General features: G+C 31.2%; 1 protein-coding gene across 1 annotated transcript; it reads right to left on the reverse strand.

Moving 5' to 3' along the window:
- Positions 1 to 289: 289 nt before the first annotated feature.
- Positions 290 to 1,863, reverse strand: LOC129749567 (cytochrome b5 domain-containing protein 1). Its single transcript, XM_055744587.1, has 3 exons — positions 1,638 to 1,863; positions 1,142 to 1,486; positions 290 to 722 (listed from the first exon to the last, which is right to left on the reverse strand). The coding sequence occupies exons 1-3, from the start codon at positions 1,794 to 1,796 to the stop codon at positions 504 to 506; spliced, it is 723 nt and encodes a 240-aa protein (XP_055600562.1). The 5' UTR covers positions 1,797 to 1,863; the 3' UTR covers positions 290 to 503.
- Between the last annotated feature and the right edge of the window lie 19,011 nt (positions 1,864 to 20,874).

Here is a 20,874-nt window from a genome sequence, read left to right on the forward strand (position 1 = left end):
GGTCCTGATTGAATACAAAATATGTAATAAACAGTAGGATTCTAGTAGAAAACAAAAATGTTGAAAATCTCAAAATTCTTAGGGTAGGAAAAACTGGGATAGTTGAAAGTTTTTCGTCTAATTTCTGTAATTTATAGGAGGAGAGAAATTTTGCAAACTTAAACTCAAAAAAGTTAACTGTTGACTAAATTTCTAATAAAAATTGCTGCGTTTCGATTTTTTTATTTGCAATGAAAAAAACAGTCGAAAGTCACGTCCTTCTTCAACGTTTTCAATAAAAGAAACAGGCTAATAAGTTATCTCAGATTTTTTTAATCGTTCAATTTAGACATTCTGAAATGTTATTCACTCAATCAGCGAAAAAACTCACCCACCTGTCTACATAACAGCCACACTTCCGTCAGAATGTGGTAAATTCGCGAGTCCATTGTTTTCTCCCAAGCTTTTCCTGTCGTTGTTGTTGTTGTTGTTTCCAACCCAAACATGTTGGGTTTACTCGCAAACTACAACTTGTCGGGCACTTCTTGTGACCGTTCTTTGGCACTTCCACTTTGGTCTACTCCGATGCCCTCTCCGGGTGAAGGCATCTCGTCATCAGGTGAACTTGCTGAAATCTCCACTTGATAGAAGATCCAAACCAGCGGCGCTGGCGGGTAACGATCGTAAAAGATGCCATTTTCCGTCAGCGTCTTATCCAGCCGTAAATCAGCCTCGCTGTCACTCTGGAATGTGCGGGTTGGAAGAGTGTTTAGCATTATAATAACTATATTATGTGAAGAATTATGATCCGGGTACAATTTTTGTATCCATTAGATAAGAGGCGAAAGTCATGATTGAGTAATTAGCTCGCTTGAGACGATAAAAATTAGTTTGGATTCTAATGCCGTTGGCCATCTTAGCTGTTAGAGTTTTTTTCGTGTCATGAAGTGTCTGAGCCTGTTGAATATTTGTATGAACTTAGTTTTTATTTTAAATACAATTCTTAAACATTTCTGTTGATACCGTGGGCTCTAAGCATTTCACAACATCGTATCAACTCTTAAACATATAAATCTATACAAAATATATATTCAGCTCGAGGAAACTCGATAAGAGTCAAACAGATCAAGCTTTAAGATTTTTATATCTAATTTAATCTTACCATATCTATATTCTTCCTCCATTTATAATTTGTAGCGTCAGAATTGAACCTGATAAATTTTTCCTGTATTAGACTAACGGTGTCTTCCTCACAAACTGCTATTTCCTGTTCGCGAAGAGTCAAATTGTTCCGAATCCGAATCCGCCGCTCTTGAGCAGTTAGTTTTCCAACAATCAAACTCCGATCATCCCACCAGTACTGATTGCTGGCTTTGTTTCGCAACATCACCGGTGGGAACTTGGGCACCTTGACGCCATCCTTGCTAATCCGATAAACAGGGCTTCGTTCTGCGGTGAAGAACCCACTCAGATCCTTACCGGCATAGGCCAGGAGCAGTTGATGAAGCTTCAGTAGGGAGATTAAAGAAATTAATTCTCAGTCGGGAAGAGGGCACATCGAATGGTAAATTGCGGGAGGTCATTTGTCACGCCTCGGCAGAATTTGCCATGCAGCAGCAAAGATGGCCAAGTGGCCACAAAAGAATGGTGGTTGTTACCTTTTTCGGAGGCGACGACGAGCCGCGATTTCGATCGAACAAAGGCGTCACATCGAAGACGTTCCCACGGATGACGACCCACGCGTCGTCGATTCTGTTGTGGACGACGACTTCATCGCGCAGGAAGAATTTTTCGCACGGACTCGGAACGAATGGCATTCTCGAAAAAATTTCGTCCCGTTTGATTAGTTTGTAAACATTTTGGTAAAAGGTTTTTGTCAACCAAACAAAGAAGTCCAATAATGCAGAATGTGTTTTTAACTCGTTGAACCATAGTAGGCTAAATTACGTAGGATAGGAAACTATTTTTTCACAGATTCAAGGAATGCCCGAATAATGAAAGAAATGTTTGAAATATTTCCAACGAGATATCATTTACTTTCGAGTAGAATGTCGTTGAACCATGAAATAAGCTGAATGCACGTGTCTTATCATATACGGAATGCTTCGACGATTAAACCTTCACAGTTTACAACATTTTGCGCGCTGATTTGGATGGTACAAACATATTCGAGATAATGTTTCAATATTTGCAGCTTAATCTTGAAAGAGGTTGTAATCTTTGTATTCATTTTTATTTGTATCAATCTTCTTCGTCGCACTCGATCGATTTCGTTCGATTTATCAGTTTGTTTTATCGTCAAACAGGCGTTTCAGCTTTTGGTCTCGTGTCGCTACTTAAAAAAAACTCAGAAGTATTTACACAAACATAACCCCATTTACCGGGCGTTGTGTGCTCTCGTATTGAGAAAAATGTGTTATCTTTCATTTCTCGACCCAACCCAACCCAGGCGAGTGGGATCCGAAATGGGCAGGTGGTAGACGTCCTCCAAATAGGTTACAATTTACACCGGATCTGTTCGGCTCTTTTCTTAAATTTGTTCGCTTGAAGGAGAATCCATAAACTACGTAATGTACCTACTGATCAAAATATGCCATATGCCATCGTTTGGCTTAACCACTTTTATGAAAGTAGAGAATGGTATTTTGGATTCCTCGTACTTCTACTGCACCTTTTAGTGCTTTGCAGTGCTTACACGTCATTTACGGTCACTTCCTTAGCCATCATTACTCAAGTCGAGCAACATCTACATCGTCATCGATCGACGAGCATATGTTTTCGTTATCCCCTCTTGTCGATTTTCTCCGTTTCCAAACCCAGCATCTCACCTCCTCTGCGCCCATTGTTGACCTTAAGTTCTGCTGATGCTGCTTTATGTTGCAGATGGCTGCTGGCTGGTTTGCTATCCTTTTCGGTTTCCCTTCCTCGTTGGGTCTTACGGCAGGCAGCATACGACCAGAAAGCGACAATTGTACCAGTATCAAAATCGAAAACAAAAAATCAAACCATCACCCAATTGTCTGGAAACATCTGCCCATGAGGCGGCCTTCATTCCGGGACGAAAACGATAGGTCTCGTTGAAAATGACGATACGCTTCGAACCTTGGTTTCACGGTCTGATTTAGTGAGGGGTAGCCAATCTGCTGACCAATTTAAGTTTTCTTGAATATTTTCAAAAACCACTGCGCAATGGAAATTTGCACTATATTTGTCGTTAATAATTATGAAACATGGATTCAACTTTTTAAATTAAAAAATTGTTATATTCAATAAAGTTTTGGGTTCAATAAACAAGCAAAGCATATTCTATTTGAAGTTAAATAAACAAACTTCAATATTACGAAATTCCATATTCCTACTTTTCATATCTCATACAGATTATATACTTTGGATGAGATAGCAAATTTAAACACAAAAAGACACATCTCCAGAAGTTTCCCTACAGCAAAATAAAAATCATTAATAGAAACATCGAGTTGTACAATATCTCAACAACCAGTTGGTAATAATGTTTCTATTGCTTTGCTTTGTTATTGATCTTTCAAAGTTAGCAGTTTTTAAGGTCGACGACCTTTTTTAGGAAATCCAATATGATAAATCCTACAGCTTCTGATTTCAAGAAGAGAAAGAATGTTTTATATAGTTACCTAACTTTAAACTCTTTTAAGATATCGCATTGAGAAGATGCAGTCAGGATTTTTATAAAGTCTATAATGTAGACCGTAACCAAGAAAGGAATTCCAAATCCGCAAAAGTGGGGGTGAGGGAAATAAACCATATTTCGAAACCAGTTTTTTTGTGCCAAATGTCTTGAAAACGTTATAAGATGAGGTGTTATTTAGAATTAAAAAAATAGGTCTGAAATATTGGACATTTGGGGAGGTTTTTTTTTATCAAAAAATGACAAAAATGACAAAAATGACAAAAATGACAAAAATGACAAAAATGACAAAAATGACAAAAATGACAAAAATGACAAAAATGATAAAAATGATAAAAATGACAAAAATGACAAAAATGACAAAAATGACAAAAATGACAAAAATGACAAAAATGACAAAAATGACAAAAATGATAAAAATGGCAAAAATGACAAAAATGACGAAAATGACAAAAATGACGAAAATGAAAAATATGAAAAAAATAACAAAAATGACAAAAATTACAAAAATTATGAAAATTACAATAAATACAAAAATTTAAAAAATGACAAAAATAACAAAAAAGTTGATGAATTTAAAAAAATATAAAAATCCTAAAAAATTACAAATATCATAAAATTAATAAAAATTATTAAAAATTAAAATTTATGGAAATAATAAAAATTATAGAATTATAAAAATTATTAAATTTTAATAATAATAAAAATTATGAAGAGAACAAAAATTATAAAAATTATTTCACATCCAAACCGTATAGGTATATAAAAAAACATTAATATTATAAAAATAACTAAAATAATGAAAATTATAAAAATTATCAAAATATTAAAAAAAAAGAAAATTTTAAAAATATAAGTATGTATATAAAAAATAAAAACATTATAAAAATTATAAAAATATCAAAATTATAAAAACTATAAAAATTATAAAAATTATAAAAATTATAAAAATTATAAAAATTATAAAAATTATAAAAATTATAAAAATTATAAAAATTATAAAAATTATAAAAATTATAAAAATTATAAAAATTATAAAAATTATAAAAAAAATAAAAATTATAAAAATTAAAAAAGTTATAAAAATTATAAAAATTATAAAAATTATAAAAATTATAAAAATTATAAAAATTATAAAAATTATAAAAATTATAAAAATTATAAAAATTATAAAAATTATAAAAATTATAAAAATTATAAAAATTATAAAAATTATGAAAATTATAAAAATTATAAAAATTATAAAAATTATAAAAATTATAAAAATTATAAAAATTATAAAAATTATAAAAATTATTAAAATTATAAAAATTATAAAAATTATGAAAATGATAAAAATCATAAAAATCATACAACTTTAAAAAATTATAAAATTTATAATTATAAAAATTATAAAAATTATAAAAATTATAAAAATTATAAAAATTATAAAAATTATAAAAATTATAAAAATTATAAAAATTATAAAAATTATAAAAATTATAAAAATAATAAAAATTATAAAAATTATAAAAATTATAAAAATTATAAAAAAAATAAAAATTATAAAAATTATAAAAATTATAAAAATTATAAAAATTATAAAAATTATAAAAATTATAAAAATTATAAAAATTATTAAAATTATTAAAATTATAAAAATTATAAAAATTATAAAAATTATAAAAATCATAAAAATTATAAAAATTATAAAAATTATAAAAATTATAAAAATTATAAAAATTATAAAAATTATAAAAATTATAAAAATTATAAAAATTATAAAAATTATAAAAATTATAAAAATTATAAAAATTATGAAAATTATAAAAATTATAAAAATTATAAAAATTATAAAAATTATAAAAATTATAAAAACTATAAAAATTATAAAAATTATAAAAATTATAAAAATTATAAAAATTATAAAAATTATAAAAATTATAAAAATTAAAAAAATTATAAAAATTATAAAAATTATAAAAATTATAAAAATTATAAAAATTATAAAAATTATAAAAATTATAAAAATTATAAAAATAACAAAAATTATAAAAATTATAAAAATTATAAAAATTATAAAAATTATAAAAATTATAAAAATTATAAAAATTATAAAAATTATAAAAATTATAAAAATTATAAAAATTATAAAAATTATTAAAATTATAAAAATTATAAAAATTATAAAAATTATAAAAATTATAAAAATTACAAAAATTATAAAAATTATAAAAATTATAAAAATTATAAAAATTAAAAAATAATAAAAATTATAACAATTAAATTATAAAAACATAAAAATTATAAAAATAATAAAAATTATAAGAATAATAAAAGTTATAAACACCAAAAAATTATGAAAATTATAAAAATTATAAAAATTATAAAAATTATAAAAAATTATAAAATTATTAAAAATTATAAAAATTATAAAAATTATAAAAATTAAAAAGTTATAACAATAATAAAAATTATAAAAATTATAAAAATTATAAAAATTATAAAAATTACAAAAAATATAAAAATTATAAAAATTATAAAAACATTAAAATTCAAAAATTATAAAAATTATAAAAATTATAAAAATTATAAAAATTATAAAAATTATAAAAATTATAAAAATTATAAAAATTATAAAAATTATAAAAATAATAAAAATTATAAAAATTATAAAAATTATAAAAATTATAAAAATTATAAAAATATTAAAAAAAAAGAAAATTTAAAAATTATAAAAATTATAAAAATTATAAAAATTATAAAAATTATAAAAATTATAAAAATAATAAAAATTATAAAAATTATAAAAATTATAAAAATTTAAAAAATTATAAAATTTTTAAAAATTATAAAAATTATAAAATCATAAAAATTATTAAAAATTATAAAAATTAAAAAGCTATAAAAATTTTAAAAATTATAAAAATTATAAAAATTATAAAAAATTATAAAAATTATAAAAATTATAAAAATTATAAAAATTATAAAAATTACAAAAAATATAAAAATTATAAAAATATTAAAATAATAAAAATTATAAAAATTATAAAAATTATAAAAATTATAAAAATTATAAAAATTATAAAAATTATAAAAATTATAAAAATTATAAAAATAACAAAAATTATAAAAATTATATAAAAATTATAAAAATTATAAAAATTATAAAAATTATAAAAATTATAAAAATTATAAAAATTATAAAAATTATAAAAATTATAAAAATTATAAAAATTACGAAAATTATAAAAATTATTAAAATATAAAAGATTACAAAAATTTCGAAATTTTTAAAAATATAAAAGTTATAAAAATTTTAAAAATTATAAAATTTTTAAAAATGATAAAAATTATAAAAATCATAAAAATTATAAAAATTATAAAAATTACAAAAATTATCAAAATTATAAAAATTATAAAAATTATAAAAATTATAAAAATTATAAAAATTATAAAAATTATAAAAATTATAAAAATTATAAAAATTATAAAAATTATAAAAATTATAAAAATTATAAAAATTATAAAAATTATAAAAATTATAAAAATTATAAAAATTATAAAAATTATAAAAATTATAAAAATTATAAAAATTATAAAAATTATAAAAATTATAAAAATTATAAAAATTATAAAAATTATAAAAATTATAAAAATTATAAAAATTATAAAAATTATAAAAATTATAAAAATTATAAAAATTATAAAAATTATATTAATTATAAAAATTATAAAAATTATAAAATTATAAAAATTATATAAATCAAAAATTATAAAAAATAAGAATTATAAAAATTATAAAAATTATAAAAATTATAAAAATTATAAAAATTATAAAAATTATAAAAATTATAAAAATTATAAAAATTATAAAAATTATTAAAATTACGAAAATTATAAAAATTATTAAAATTTAAAAGATTATAAAAATTTCGAAATTTTTAAAAATATAAAAGTTGTAAAAATTTTAAAAATTATAAAATTTTTAAAAATTATAAAAATTATAAAAATCATAAAAATTATAAAAATTATAAAAATTACAAAAATTATAAAAATTATAAAAATTATAAAAATTATAAAAATTATAAAAATTATAAAAATTATAAAAATTATAAAAATTATAAAAATTATAAAAATTATAAAAATTATAAAAATTATAAAAATTATAAAAATTATAAAAATTATAAAAATTATAAAAATTATAAAAATTATAAAAATTATAAAAATTATAAAAATTATAAAAATTATAAAAATTATAAAAATTATAAAATTATAAAAATTATATAAATCAAAAAATTATAAAAATTGTAAAAAATATAAAAATTTTTAGAAAAATAATGAAAAACTAAAAAATTTCCAAACATTAAAAAAACGATAAAAAATAGAAATAATAAAATGAAAAAATTTCAAAAATGACAAAAATTCAAAAATGGCTGCAAATAACAAAATGAAGATTTAAAAAAGGGCAAACTTCACAAAACATGTTCAACAATGACACTTGAAAAACGATATGTCATAGCTGCCATTTTCGTCGTTTTCATTTTTTTTTGCTATTTTATCTACTGTTTTCTCCCCTACAAATCGTCAATTGCAACATTAAAGCACTGACCATACTCACTGGACACTCGATTTCGTTTGTTGGATAATTTTTCCAACAGTACGCAATTTTCATTCCAGAGTGCGTATCGATCGATCTGAAGAAATGCTATCCCAGTTAAAAAGTGCTACCCAACTTTAAATACAAAATAGGCCATTTTTTCAACAAAATCGGGCTAAACAGGTACATTTTTCCCACAGTTTCGGAAAAATGGTAGTTCCGCCACCTACCGTCGAAACCAACAGTGAAGAAACCAAAATTTCGAAATCGCCGAACAAGTGGAAAAGGTAAATACAAACAGTTACCTACCTGTCAATTAAAAAAAAAAAAAAGAAGTCTTGTTCAAATTTAAAGCGTCTATTCATCTTTAGTTAAGAAAAACAAATTTTGTATGTATGTATCTGCATTTGAAAGACTAAAAATTGTACATGTCAAATTTGCCCCGTGTTTTAAGTCACTCGAAATTATCCCGATTATGAGCACGCGTGCCGAGATGATCTTGATTGGGTTCGCCTTCCAAATGTTCTATCTACATAGGTAGGTACCTGGAATTTGGAAGATCCAAGTGCGGTAGCCATGAGCAGAAATTATAATGGATGGTTCGCTCGTTCAAGGAGAAGGATCATTCGAAGAGGTTTTCCTTTCTGCGTATTTTTTCTTCTCATTTACTTTCAACTCAATGTATTCAGGAAGCTGCTCTGGGCACGCGACAGCTGCAACATTTTTTCGGATCCCGTCAGCTAAAAAACTATGCTGGCTGAATGATGATGCTCTCCTTCATCAAGATTCCAATGCTTCAGGCTATCATTAGGAAGAATCGCTCCAATATGGTCTAAATTTTATCAAAAAATTCTATCAAAATAACGCTGTTTTTCATGCAGGAAGTATTCGGAAGTAACTTTAAGTTATCTGCTCTCTCAATTAAAACATCTCCTAAAGATGTGCTAAAACACAAACGGTTTTCACTTTCGACTGTGGATATTCTCTTCCCAGGAAAAGCACCATACGGTTGTTGAAATCATTCGAACGGTTACGATGTGTGAATAACAGCATATGGATATCGGCCATTTTCAGCACTCAATTAGGGAGAAAACGGCCATAGATCGATTGGATCGATGTCGGAATGGATCTCTAATCAATTTTAATGAAGGTTTTTGTGTCCAACAGCAGTAGGGCGCAGTTATCGTTAGAGAGGTTTTGGAATTTTTGTTCAAGCTCAGGTCGCGTTGGGCAAGATGAATCGTTTCGAGATATTGGCCAAAAACCTAATTTACGATGTGTTGTATCTTCCGGCTTGCAAGGATCGCTCCGGGTTTTCCCCGTATTAAGATCTAATGGATGGTGCACCATTTGAGGCACGAGAGCGGAAACATCTTTGTGACGCACGTGGTAAACATAATGTTGAGTGAATGGTCGGGATAAAGGATTTCAAAATACGTCTGATTAAAAAGAAGTTCCTCAAAGCCACAACAGTTTAAATGACTTTGACACTTTTCAGACATTGCAAGTAGCCTTACTTTACATGAAAAACATATTTCAACGAGTTTAATAATCTCAACACTTCAAATATTAAAGTCAGAAAAAATATATTAATGGAATTTTAAACGTCTTTGAATAAATGTTGAATAAATGTTGAATTATTGAAAATCAACATTGTGTACTGTCAACTGGGGGAACTTTGATCACCAGGGTTACTTTGATCAACATGTAACTTTTGCAGATAGTCATCATTAACTAAGTCTGAAGTTAAAATATCTGAAAACTCTTTTCTACGTTTGAGAGCCTATAAATTGAGTTTCAAATGGGCTAAATTAGGTTTGTTGTTGGAGATTGTTTTATATCACTTAAAATGTAGTTTTAAAGTTTTAGAATATCTGTTTTTCCGAAGACTCACAAACAAACACTTCTTCTGATAAAATGATAGCAATTAGAAGAAAATGGGTTGTTTTACATGAAAGTTCAACTTCTGTCAAAATGCCGAGGAAGAAGAGCATGGCGAAAATCCGAGCTACCCGCACGCAAAGCTGGCAGTATCGCAAAAAGTTGCCAAATCAACCATTACAAATGTAATTAAAGTATTTGGGGAACGTTTGTCGCCAGCCAGGAAGTCTGGATAGGGGGGAAATCGAAAACCGAAAGCAGCTGAGACGACAAAGAGAGTTGCCGGTAGTTTCAAGCGAAACCCTAACCTCTCTCTCCGAGATGCCGCACGCAAATAAGCTGGGTGTATCGTCTACAACCGTGCATCGAGCCAAAAAACGAGCCGGACTATCGACTTACAAGAAGGTAGTGACTCCAAATCCCAATGATAAACAAAATACGACGACCAAAGCGCGATCCCGGAGCCTGTATACGACGATGCTGACGAAGTTTGACTGCGTGGTAATTGACGACGAAACCTACGTCAAAGCCGACTACAAGCAGCTTCCGGGACATGAGATTTATACGGCAAAAGTAAGGGGAAAGGTAGCAGATATTTTTTAAAAACACATGAAACTGTCAAAGTTTGCGAAGAAATATCCGGTCTGGCAAGCCATCTGTACCTGTGGCTTGAAAAGCAGCATTTTCATAGCTTCCGGGACTGTCATCCAAGAAATTTACGTGAAAGAGTGTTTGAATAAACGTCTGCTGACTTTCCTGAAGAAACACGTTTGTTCCGTACTGTTTTGGCCGGATTTGGCATCTTGCCATTACGGTAAAAAGGCCATGGAGTGGTACGCCGCCAACAACGTGCAGGTGGTTCCCAAGGACAAGAACCCTCCCAACACGCCAGAGCTCCACCCAATTGAGAAATACTGGGCTATTGCCAAGCGGAACCTAAAGAAGACCAAAAATACTGCTAAGGACGAGTAGCAGTTCAAGGCAAACTGGCTTTCTGCGGCGAAGAAGGTGGACAAGGTGGCTGTACAAAATCTGATGGCAGGGGTTAAGCGTAAGGCCCGGCAATTCGGATTTGGAAAAGCGGAAGCCTAAATGAATATTTTTCCTGGATTTTATACTTATTAAACTTGAAAAAGAAATTTAATTTGATTTTTTAAATAAACGATTTCACCGATTAAACCGTAAATAAAAATCGCAATCTACTGATTTGCATAGCTTAGCATAGCGCCTTTATTAGCTCTCATTTAACAGTTTGTAAGCCTATCAGACAAAGATAATTCTTAAAGTCTTTCTACTACCCTATAATCATTGCATACTTTAAGGCGCAATTTTCTAGTTTTTAGATAAATACAGTATTTTTAGTCCATTTTAACAGATAGTTACTGGGTAAACATATGTAAGTTATTGATTAGATATTAGTAATTTCATGATAACCAATGATCACGATCCATTCAAAGAATCATATATCTTTTTAAGCTCTAGGGATCAATTATACCCATAACCAGGCTTCCGAAAAGTACTGGCGAACGACAGTATTCTTGCGAATGTCGCACATGCACCTCGATGAAAGCGTCCCGAATATTTCTTCCCCGACAGTTTTAAAAGGAGAGGTCGTGCGATGTACAGCGATGGCTTATTTTACCTCATGCGAGAGTTTGTTCGTGGGTATGAAATTTGTTTAAGCTTCGTGACAGTTTTGGGAAAATCTTCGTGACAGTTTTCAATGCGTTAAATTTCGCATGACAGTGTCACTTACTCCGTCCGACTGTAGCCGAGATTCGCTCGGGCTGAGTTGATTTCGAACGAACGTATTTTCCTTTTGCTTGAAGCTACTGTGGGTGGTGATCACCCCAATCTCCCTCCCCTCCCCCCCCCCCCCCTTTCGCCTAACCTGCACCGGCACCACATATCGCGTTACGCGCCGATCGTATGCTGCTGCTCGGTGCGAATAGATGGCTCGTTCGATCTATTCGAAACCGAGCAGCAGCGCATACGATCAGGCATGGCTACGGTATGGGCACGACAGTCACCCGTGACAGTCCTGCCCAAACTGTCACGCCCTGCAGCCGACAGTTAGGATGAAATTATTTTCGAAACAGGAGGCATGAAGGGATGAAAACCGAACTGTCGGTTGGGTTCGCTACAGCTTGAAGCACAACACTTTCGGCAACGCATGCTTCGAGCAGATTGCTCAGATACAGCCTGGGTTCTCGCACGTGTGCGATGTAGCCGAAGCATTACGATTCGTTACCGACGGTACAGCAGCGAACCGAGTGGTAAGGAAAACCGAGACAGTTTGTTTGGCAAGAAAAAAGCTGTCATAGCAAAGCTGTACTTTTCGGAAGCCTGCCCATAACATACATTTTGGAAAACTTCTTCTTTAAAAAAAATGGGAGTTTACTATTGCTTTAAAAATTTGGTATTATGAAGTTCATATTACACTCTAACGATGTTGTTTTGTTCTGTTTGGCACATTTTTCTAGAACATTTTATTTAAATATTCGGCTATGAATTATAATGCTTTATACTACTTACCTCAGTTAGTATTTTAAATTTTGTTCAGTATTATAAAAAGGCAACTCCTTCCGAAATATTCTAAAATAAATTTAAAAAAAAGTGATCAATGTTCCTCCATTCATGGTACATAAAATATGAAAATTGTGAGTAGAAAACAGTTAATTAGAGCACACAAATTACTACAATAATAGTTAAACGTAAATGTTCACAAATTTAGCAAAAAAAAACGTGTCAATTTTTTCACGACATTTTTTTTTGCAAAGGCCAACAAACTCATTAGCTATGCAAAGCAGTAGATTACGATTTTTATTTTCATCCTACGGATAAATAGCTTTCAAAGTAGCAATCAAAAACATTAAAATTATTATTTTTTTTTTTTTTTGTATGACATCGAATATCATGTCTGGGGTAAAATTTAGTTTAGTTTTGATTCACATAAAATGTATTGCATGAACCAAAAAAAATCAGAAATTAGTTTAGAAGTTTAGTTTAGAAGTTTTTTCAACTTTCAGTACATCTCTGATGATTTTTGAATGAACATATTTATTTTCCGTATAAATCAAAACACGTTGAACTAATTCAGGACCCAATAAATTGCTTTCAAAAATGTTATTGCTAGTTTTAGCAGTAAAAACAACCAAACAAAGTTTTTGGAGGTGTTGGAAAACTGGCCACCGTGCCAGTACGCGGTTTTTCAAAAGTCGCTGAAAAATAACAGCGAAAAACTAAACGTCATCGTTGACGCCAAAATTTTCACCATCGTGGCCATCTTTCGCGTCGACACAGTGGTTCAAAATAAAAAAAGTGGGAAAAATTTTTTAAAAAGCTATTTTGTTAAAGATTATAGGCGAAAAGTTGGAAAAAAATAAATTAGATTTTTTTCAATTTTTTTCATGTTTTTCAATAATTGCTTAAACGGAGTTTGAGCTGTATACTGGGAAATTGAACATTTTCCAATTAATTATGAATATTTTTGTTAAAATTAAGTATGGGCTTCTTTAATTCCTGTAGGTTGGTTGGACAAATATTAAAACTGATGTTTAAAGGTGAATTTGCATATATATCGAAGCAAACAATGCTTTGTTTTCTCTGTCTAAATACTTTAAAATTTGCATTTTTAAACCAAACAGCGTTCCACTCAATGATATCGTATCCAAAATATAGCAAAAACTAGCAGCTGATTTTAAGATATGTTTTTGATGAGACTTCCACCTATCCAACGGTGTATAGTTTCTCACGGCGATCGGCAGCGCAAGCTTTATTTTAGCTTCCGAAAAATAAATAGGGTAAATCGAAAAAATTTTATCAACTAATTTTGGGTTTTCAATCAAGCGAAACTTTGTTAGTTCATGATATAAAGGAACTTTTTTATCTCCAAATTGTGAATAAGATTATAATACATCACTTCGCTCTACGCTCTAAGGGTCCAGCGCCGATTGACCGGCGCATAGGGCTGAGATAAAAGATCTCCACTGCTGGCGATCCGGAGCCAGCGTCTTCACTTGCTGCCAGCCAAGGTTCTCGTCAACTGTGCGGATTTCAGCGGCTAGACTTCGCCGCCACGAGCTTTTGGGCCTGCCTCTTCTTCGATGCCCATCTGGATTCCAGTCAAGCGCCTCTCTGCAAATCTCGTTTTCATCTCTTCGCAGCGTGTGCCCAATCCATCTCCACTTACGTTCCCGAATCTCGATTTCTAGCGCCTTTTGATGACACCGGCGATGAAGTTCAACGTTTGAGATCCAGTTGCCAGGCCACCAAGCGCGGATGATGTTCCGCAGGCAGCGATTCACAAAAACTTGCAGTTTTCGCGTCGTCACCGCATATGTGCACCAAGTTTCACACCCGTACAGCAATACGGATTTGACGTTTGAGTTGAAGATTCGGATCTTAGTTCGTAGAGAGATCTGGCGTGACCGCCAGATGTTTCGGAGACTCGCAAACGCAAATCGGGCTTTTCTGATCCGGGTTTCGATGTCCTTCTTGGTACCACCATCAGGCGCAATCTGGCTACCAAGATACTGGAAGCACTCCACTGTCTCAACCTGTTGTCCAGCTACCACGAAATTGGAACGATTTTCTGTATTGATTTCCATCGACTTGGTCTTTCCGACATTGATTTTGAGACCTGCTGCCTTGGAGCTTTCGGTGAGGTCGTCGAGTTTGCTCTGCATGTCTTGTTGTGTTTGGGCGAGCAAAACAATATCGTCTGCCAGGTCAAGGTCGTTCAGTTGCTCCATGGTTGAAGGATTCCACGGCAATCCTCGGTTTGGTCTACAGTCAATCGATCCAGTCAAGATCTCATCCATTACGATGAGAAAAAGCAGCGGTGACAAAATACATCCTTGTCTCACTCCAGCAGTTACCGGGATTGGTTCGGACAAGACACCGTCGTGCAAGACCTTACACGAAAATGCCTCGTACTGTGCTTCGATGAGATGGACTAGTTTCTCTGGGACCCCTCGTCGTCTAAGAGCAGCCCAGATGTTTTCGTGGTTCAGTCGGTCAAATGCTTTTTCGAAATCAACGAACACCAGCAGAAGAGAGTCCTGGAATTCGTTGATTTGTTCCAGTATTATTCGTAGCGTTGTGATGTGGTCCACACATGATCGTCCGGATCGGAATCCAGCTTGTTGCCGTCGGAGTGTAGCGTCGATTTTCTCCTGGATCCTGTTCAGGATCACTTTGCAGAGTACTTTAAGGGTTGTACAGATCAAAGTTATGCCACGCCAGTTACCGCACTCTGTTAGGTCTCCTTTCTTTGGGACCTTTACGAGGATACCCTGCATCCAGTCGGCCGGGAATGTTGCAGTATCCCAAATGTCAGCGAAAAGACGGTGCAACATTTGTGCTGACAAGGCAGGGTCGGCTTTGAGCATTTCAGCAGGAATGCAATCGATTCCAGGCGCTTTGTTGGATTTCATGTCCTACATCACTTCGGTATAAATTTTTATAAATTTTTAAAGATTTATACGCTTTGTAAAGTTGTTTTGAACTGAAAATAAAAAATCTTATTTTTAATTCTTGTGTTAAAGTTGTCGTTCATGTTTGTTTCATAGAAGGTGTATAAAAGGTCCTAAAAATTATCTGTATACATTATAACGTTCCTAGAATATTGGAGATTCGATTCCAATACAAAAAATTTGGTGGTTGCTGATTCGAAAAATGGGCTTTTTTCCGGCTTTTTGGGGATTTGAACCACTGTGAGACGGCTTGAAGATTTTAAGTGTTACAAATTTGTTTGTAAACCCGATTTTAATTCCCCAATTAGATTTTGTTGGTTGTGTGCGGGATCTATGCACTTGTAGGTCTAGTTAGAGTTTGCCACCAGTGCATTTGTTGAATGATTTTGTATTTCCAGGAGAAGTTATAGACGCTAGTGATAGATCGCCGATTTCTGTCGATCAGATCTCAGAACTAATATTACGGTAAAACTTATGTCTTTGCTCCGAACGATTCGGTTATAATCAAGAACTAGTTTACAGGGAATTTTTTTTAAAGCTGATAAGAATCAGCAGTGGAATCAGTTGTCAGTCAGGGAAGAGTTGATGCGTATAGGGTCACTGATTTGTGAGTAACATAACCAAACTTTATTTTAAACATAATGTTGACTAACGTGCAATTTTGTCTCATAGATTTGAAGCATCAAAACATCTTTATTATCACAACAAATATATTGCTATCAAAGCCAGTGAATCTCTTTTATTACCACCCTGCTGTCAACAGGAGGTATACAAATTAATAAATTTGAAATTTTCATACAAATCTTGCAGCGGACTTATGTACGGAAAACCGATACAAAAAATGTTTTGTTCTGACGTAAAATCTCATTTGCTATAGCTTAAGGTTGTGTTTAGTAAATAAGTATAAAAATCGCGCGGAGAAAAACAAGAAAAATTAAAACTGTCGTTGGATACATATTTTACAGCAGGAAATATCGTCAAAATCCTTATTTCATTTGTAAACATTCCAATTTACATGAATCAGTATTATTTTTGGGAAAACTTTAAAAAACAGCTGAAATATTGACAATTCAATTCATTCGTGCAACAATGGATAAGGGGACAATGATTGGCAAATCATCCTATTATTTTTCAAATTACTCTCTATGTAGTAGTCGAATGAGTTTTTTGGTTGGAAAACCTTTTGTTTTTTAAGGACACACCTTTCAAAATCAAAAAATGAGGAATTGAAAAGTTCCTCATTTAAAAAAAAAGATGGAATATTGTATTCAGCCTTTATTTCGGGTCAGCCTAATCAAGAAAAAGGGTTAAAATAAATAATATTGCCAAAAAATGTGATACCTATGCCTCTATAGGGGAGAATGAGGATACTTGATCCCTGGGGATACTTGATTCCTTAGCTATATCTCGAAACTGGAATGTCTTACAAAGATCAAATGTTCTAGAAAAATGTGCCAAAATGAGCAAAATAACAATGCTTGTAGTTTGAAAAATTTTAACAAAATAATTGTTTGAGTAATTGAACTTTGTTTGAAAAATTTCACAAAATGTAACTTGAAGATCTTTTTTCAACACTTTAAAATGTTCCTTACATGGCGAAATTATGAAAAAAATATTTGTTCCAATGTATCAATCGTTCGAGCGTAAAATGAACTTCATAATGCCATATTTTCAAAGCAATAGAAAACTCTCAACTTTTTTCAGAAAAAGTTTTCTAAAATGTTGATTATGGGTACAGTTGATCCCCTAGAATTGGGTACAATTGATCCCCCTTCCAAACGGCATATTCTTCTTCTGAATTAATCGTTATGATTGCTGATTACGAAATTACTAATATTTATCCAAAAACTAATATTTATCAAACAATTGTCTGAAGAAAAGAGCAAAAATAATTAATTTTCTCTTGATTATAAAAAAAATAGCGCCATTAAGTATGCAATGTTTTTAGCGTTAAGACCAAGTTATAGAATTTTCTTTTTATGTCTGTTATAAATTGTGAAATGAGAACAAACATGACCGAAATAGTAAATTAACATTCTATCTTGGGGTTTTGTTTGATTTTTATACAAGGATTAGAGCTTCCTGAATAAAATATCAAGTCTCCTTCAATAGGGGATCAAGTCTCCCCTAACTTCAGAAAAATCGCAATTTTTTTTACTCCCACGAAAATGCTTCTAGTTCATCAACGGGTTCAAGTATCGTTCTAATTTTTGGAGCATAGAAACTTGAAGTTACAAGCTGTCAGAAAATGTCAAAGACGGCGAGTTGCTAAATTTTTCCAAAAAGATATGGTGACAATAAGAAAAGGAGATCAAGTATCCCCACTCTCCCCTATAGGTTTACCGATATTTATGCCTGGCCATTATTACCAAAAGCGCCAAAACAAAAACGAATGCACACAAAAGGCAAAGCAAATGAAACTTTTCATGGTAGTTGAAATATATTTTCTTGCATACAACATTGTAAACGCCTGAAGGTAGACCCTTCTTTTTGAATTTCCCTTACCAGCAAATCTCACGGGAACTCGTCTCGTCGATGAATTCAAAGCTGTTCTGTCGTTCCTGCTCCCCTAGTGAAATGACTACGTTGCATAGATATTTTCGTATATCGCCTAAGAGTCAAAATTCATTTTAAAGAACATTTTGCTAACGGCCTGCTCCGTTTCTAGAAATACGACAGAATTGATGTGGGATTCGAACATTTGTCGCGTTTGCCCATCTCAGCAAGCAAAACTAATGCGTGCTTAAAACTTTTACGTATAATGAGTGAAGAAGACCGGTACTAGAAGCTGTGGAAGAGGGATAGAACATGTGTTTTTCGATTTCGCGCGATTCCCTCGAAGGACGGGAAGCCGGTTAAAAAGAACATGGCGGAACCAAAATGTCGATCCGTTTGCGCGCGGAAAGTACTAAAACAACATAAAATTCATCTGCAATCTAGGAGATGCAACCAGTAGGATGCAGTTTCCAATGGGACGGTTTTTATCTATAAGTTTGTCTAGTTTCATCTGTCGGAGTGCTCTCACCCAGAGCATATTGAAAACTAGTCAGCCAAAACGGTGAGAAAGTTGAGGAAATTGTTGTTGAAGGTTCCAACTTGGAACGAAACGGGCAAACGCTCACATTGTTGGTTTACGAGTTGCAAATCCTAGACCCAAACTGGACTAGAAAAATTACCAGTACTACCTCCAGTCGACAATCTAGCCAGTTTGTTTTGTCTAGGCTTTACCAGCTTCACACTTCCCTCGAAAGAGAGAAAAAAAACTGCCACGCCGCCGCCAATGTAGACGAAAACCGTGCAGCTCGCATTCAAACATCGGTCAACGGAAAACGTGGCCTTCAAAAACCTCCGATTAAACATGAGATCCTGTTACTTTTTCTAGTTTTGCAATCATCATCGTTAAGTTCTCGAACGTGTCTCGCTCCTACCCGTGTGGCACACAGCAGCCAGTAGCAGAAGCTTAAAAGGATTTCGGCGTTAGGTCGGTCGCAACCAGAGTGCCATCGCGTAGAGACGAGGACAAACGGAATTCGGCAAACATGGAACGGAACGACTAGCAAACTGTAGGTAGAGTGCCCCTGCTTGGTTTGCCTCCTCTATCGGCGAAAAGAGCAGACAACCGAAGCTCACACATCGCATGGACAGATTCGGGCAAACAGCTCGAGCAGCAGCGCTTGGGTGAAGCTAAAAAAGAACGAAACGAAATTGCTTGTTCTCCTTCACATGCACCCGTTCCGAGCGGGGACTCACAATACTTTTGTCTCGTTTTTACGCTGAAAGAGGATTTGAGAATTTACACGCTCACTGGTTTGTTTAGAAAAAAAATTAAATAAAAAATTCTACCAATGAATGAACTATCGATACAAAACTATAAATAAGATCAGAAAACGGCTTTAAACAATTTAGGATAGAAGCACAATATTTCACCACCAACTTTCAAAACCGTCAAAACGATCCCAATAAAATGTCAAATTAGGAACGGAAGGATGGTAAAATAATGTAAATAATTGTTATGTCCTTGCTATAAACAATGTTACGCGTTTGAACATGAGTTTTTTTGGACAGATGTTTGTACCTATAAGAACATTCAAATCTAAATATTTAGTTGAGTTCTTTACTTCGCAACATTGAGTTAAAATAGTTAGTTTTCGACAGTTTCTGCTTGTTTCTTTTTTTTTTTCTTTAATCTATGCCTTTTTTATTGATCAAAAGTCTCTGAAATCTGTTTTCACGAGCTTTTTACTAAAATTTCGAGATGATCTAGTTATTGAATTCTTTCTTAGTTCTCGACATCAAAAGTTTCTCTGCATATTTGAACCATTTCACAGTGTCTAGAATCCACACACAATGCGTTACATAATTTGGAAGTTTTTTTCAGTTACTTTATCACTTTTCCATACGTCTTCAGGATAGCTAGATTCCGTTGCTTGCATATGTCTTAGTAGGCCAATCAAAAAATAGTTATAGAAATTCCAGAGAAATCCAATTTTAAAAATACTAGTTTTCAAGAAAAACTACGTTTTTCAAATTCTGCAAAAAATACAAAGGTATTACCAAAGTGTTTACAATATATTAAGCGCTGATGCAGATGGAAAAATATTTTTAACCTAGACCTTTTATCGAGTTAAAAAATGCTTTTCGCCAAAATCATTATAACTTAAACCTTAACCCTTTAATCTTTTTTAGGATCTCAAATAAAGTAGCAAGTTGTACCTTGTCATGAAAAAAAATTGAAATCTGAAAATTTTATTGACAAGCAATATTAACACATAGAGCACCGCCAAGAAATCTATGACGAGAAACACCGATATTCGGCATTCTATATCTCAGAAGCTACTGGACTAAATTTAAGAAATTTATCATTTTAAGTTACGGCAAATGTTGTGTTCAATTTAGTCGCATAAAGTTTAACAATAAAATTCAGTCCATTCGAGTCGAAGTGTAGCACACTGTTGGCAAACGAAAATACGAGATATCTCGTATTTAGTCCGCAAAGTGTTAAATTCATGATCACTTGAATTCCTCAACAATTTATGTTGATTGTAGAATTTATTTACAAGTTAAACCTTTTTCTGAATTTTGAATCTGAATTCTGAATTTAAAAGTTGCATTTTGAATCTGTATCCGAATTTTCATACGATTCTGATATGTACAAAAAATACGATTTCCGAATCTCATCCGAATCGGAATTTTATGAGCCAAGTTTTGGAGCCCTTATTCATGAATCTATTATTTCAATTCTGCAGTTCAGGTTCAATCTAAATTCACTATTTAAATTATTAATTTTTATTCTGTAT

This window comes from Uranotaenia lowii, chromosome 2 (assembly GCF_029784155.1).
Source record: "Uranotaenia lowii strain MFRU-FL chromosome 2, ASM2978415v1, whole genome shotgun sequence".
Taxonomy (NCBI): Eukaryota; Metazoa; Arthropoda; class Insecta; order Diptera; family Culicidae; genus Uranotaenia; species Uranotaenia lowii.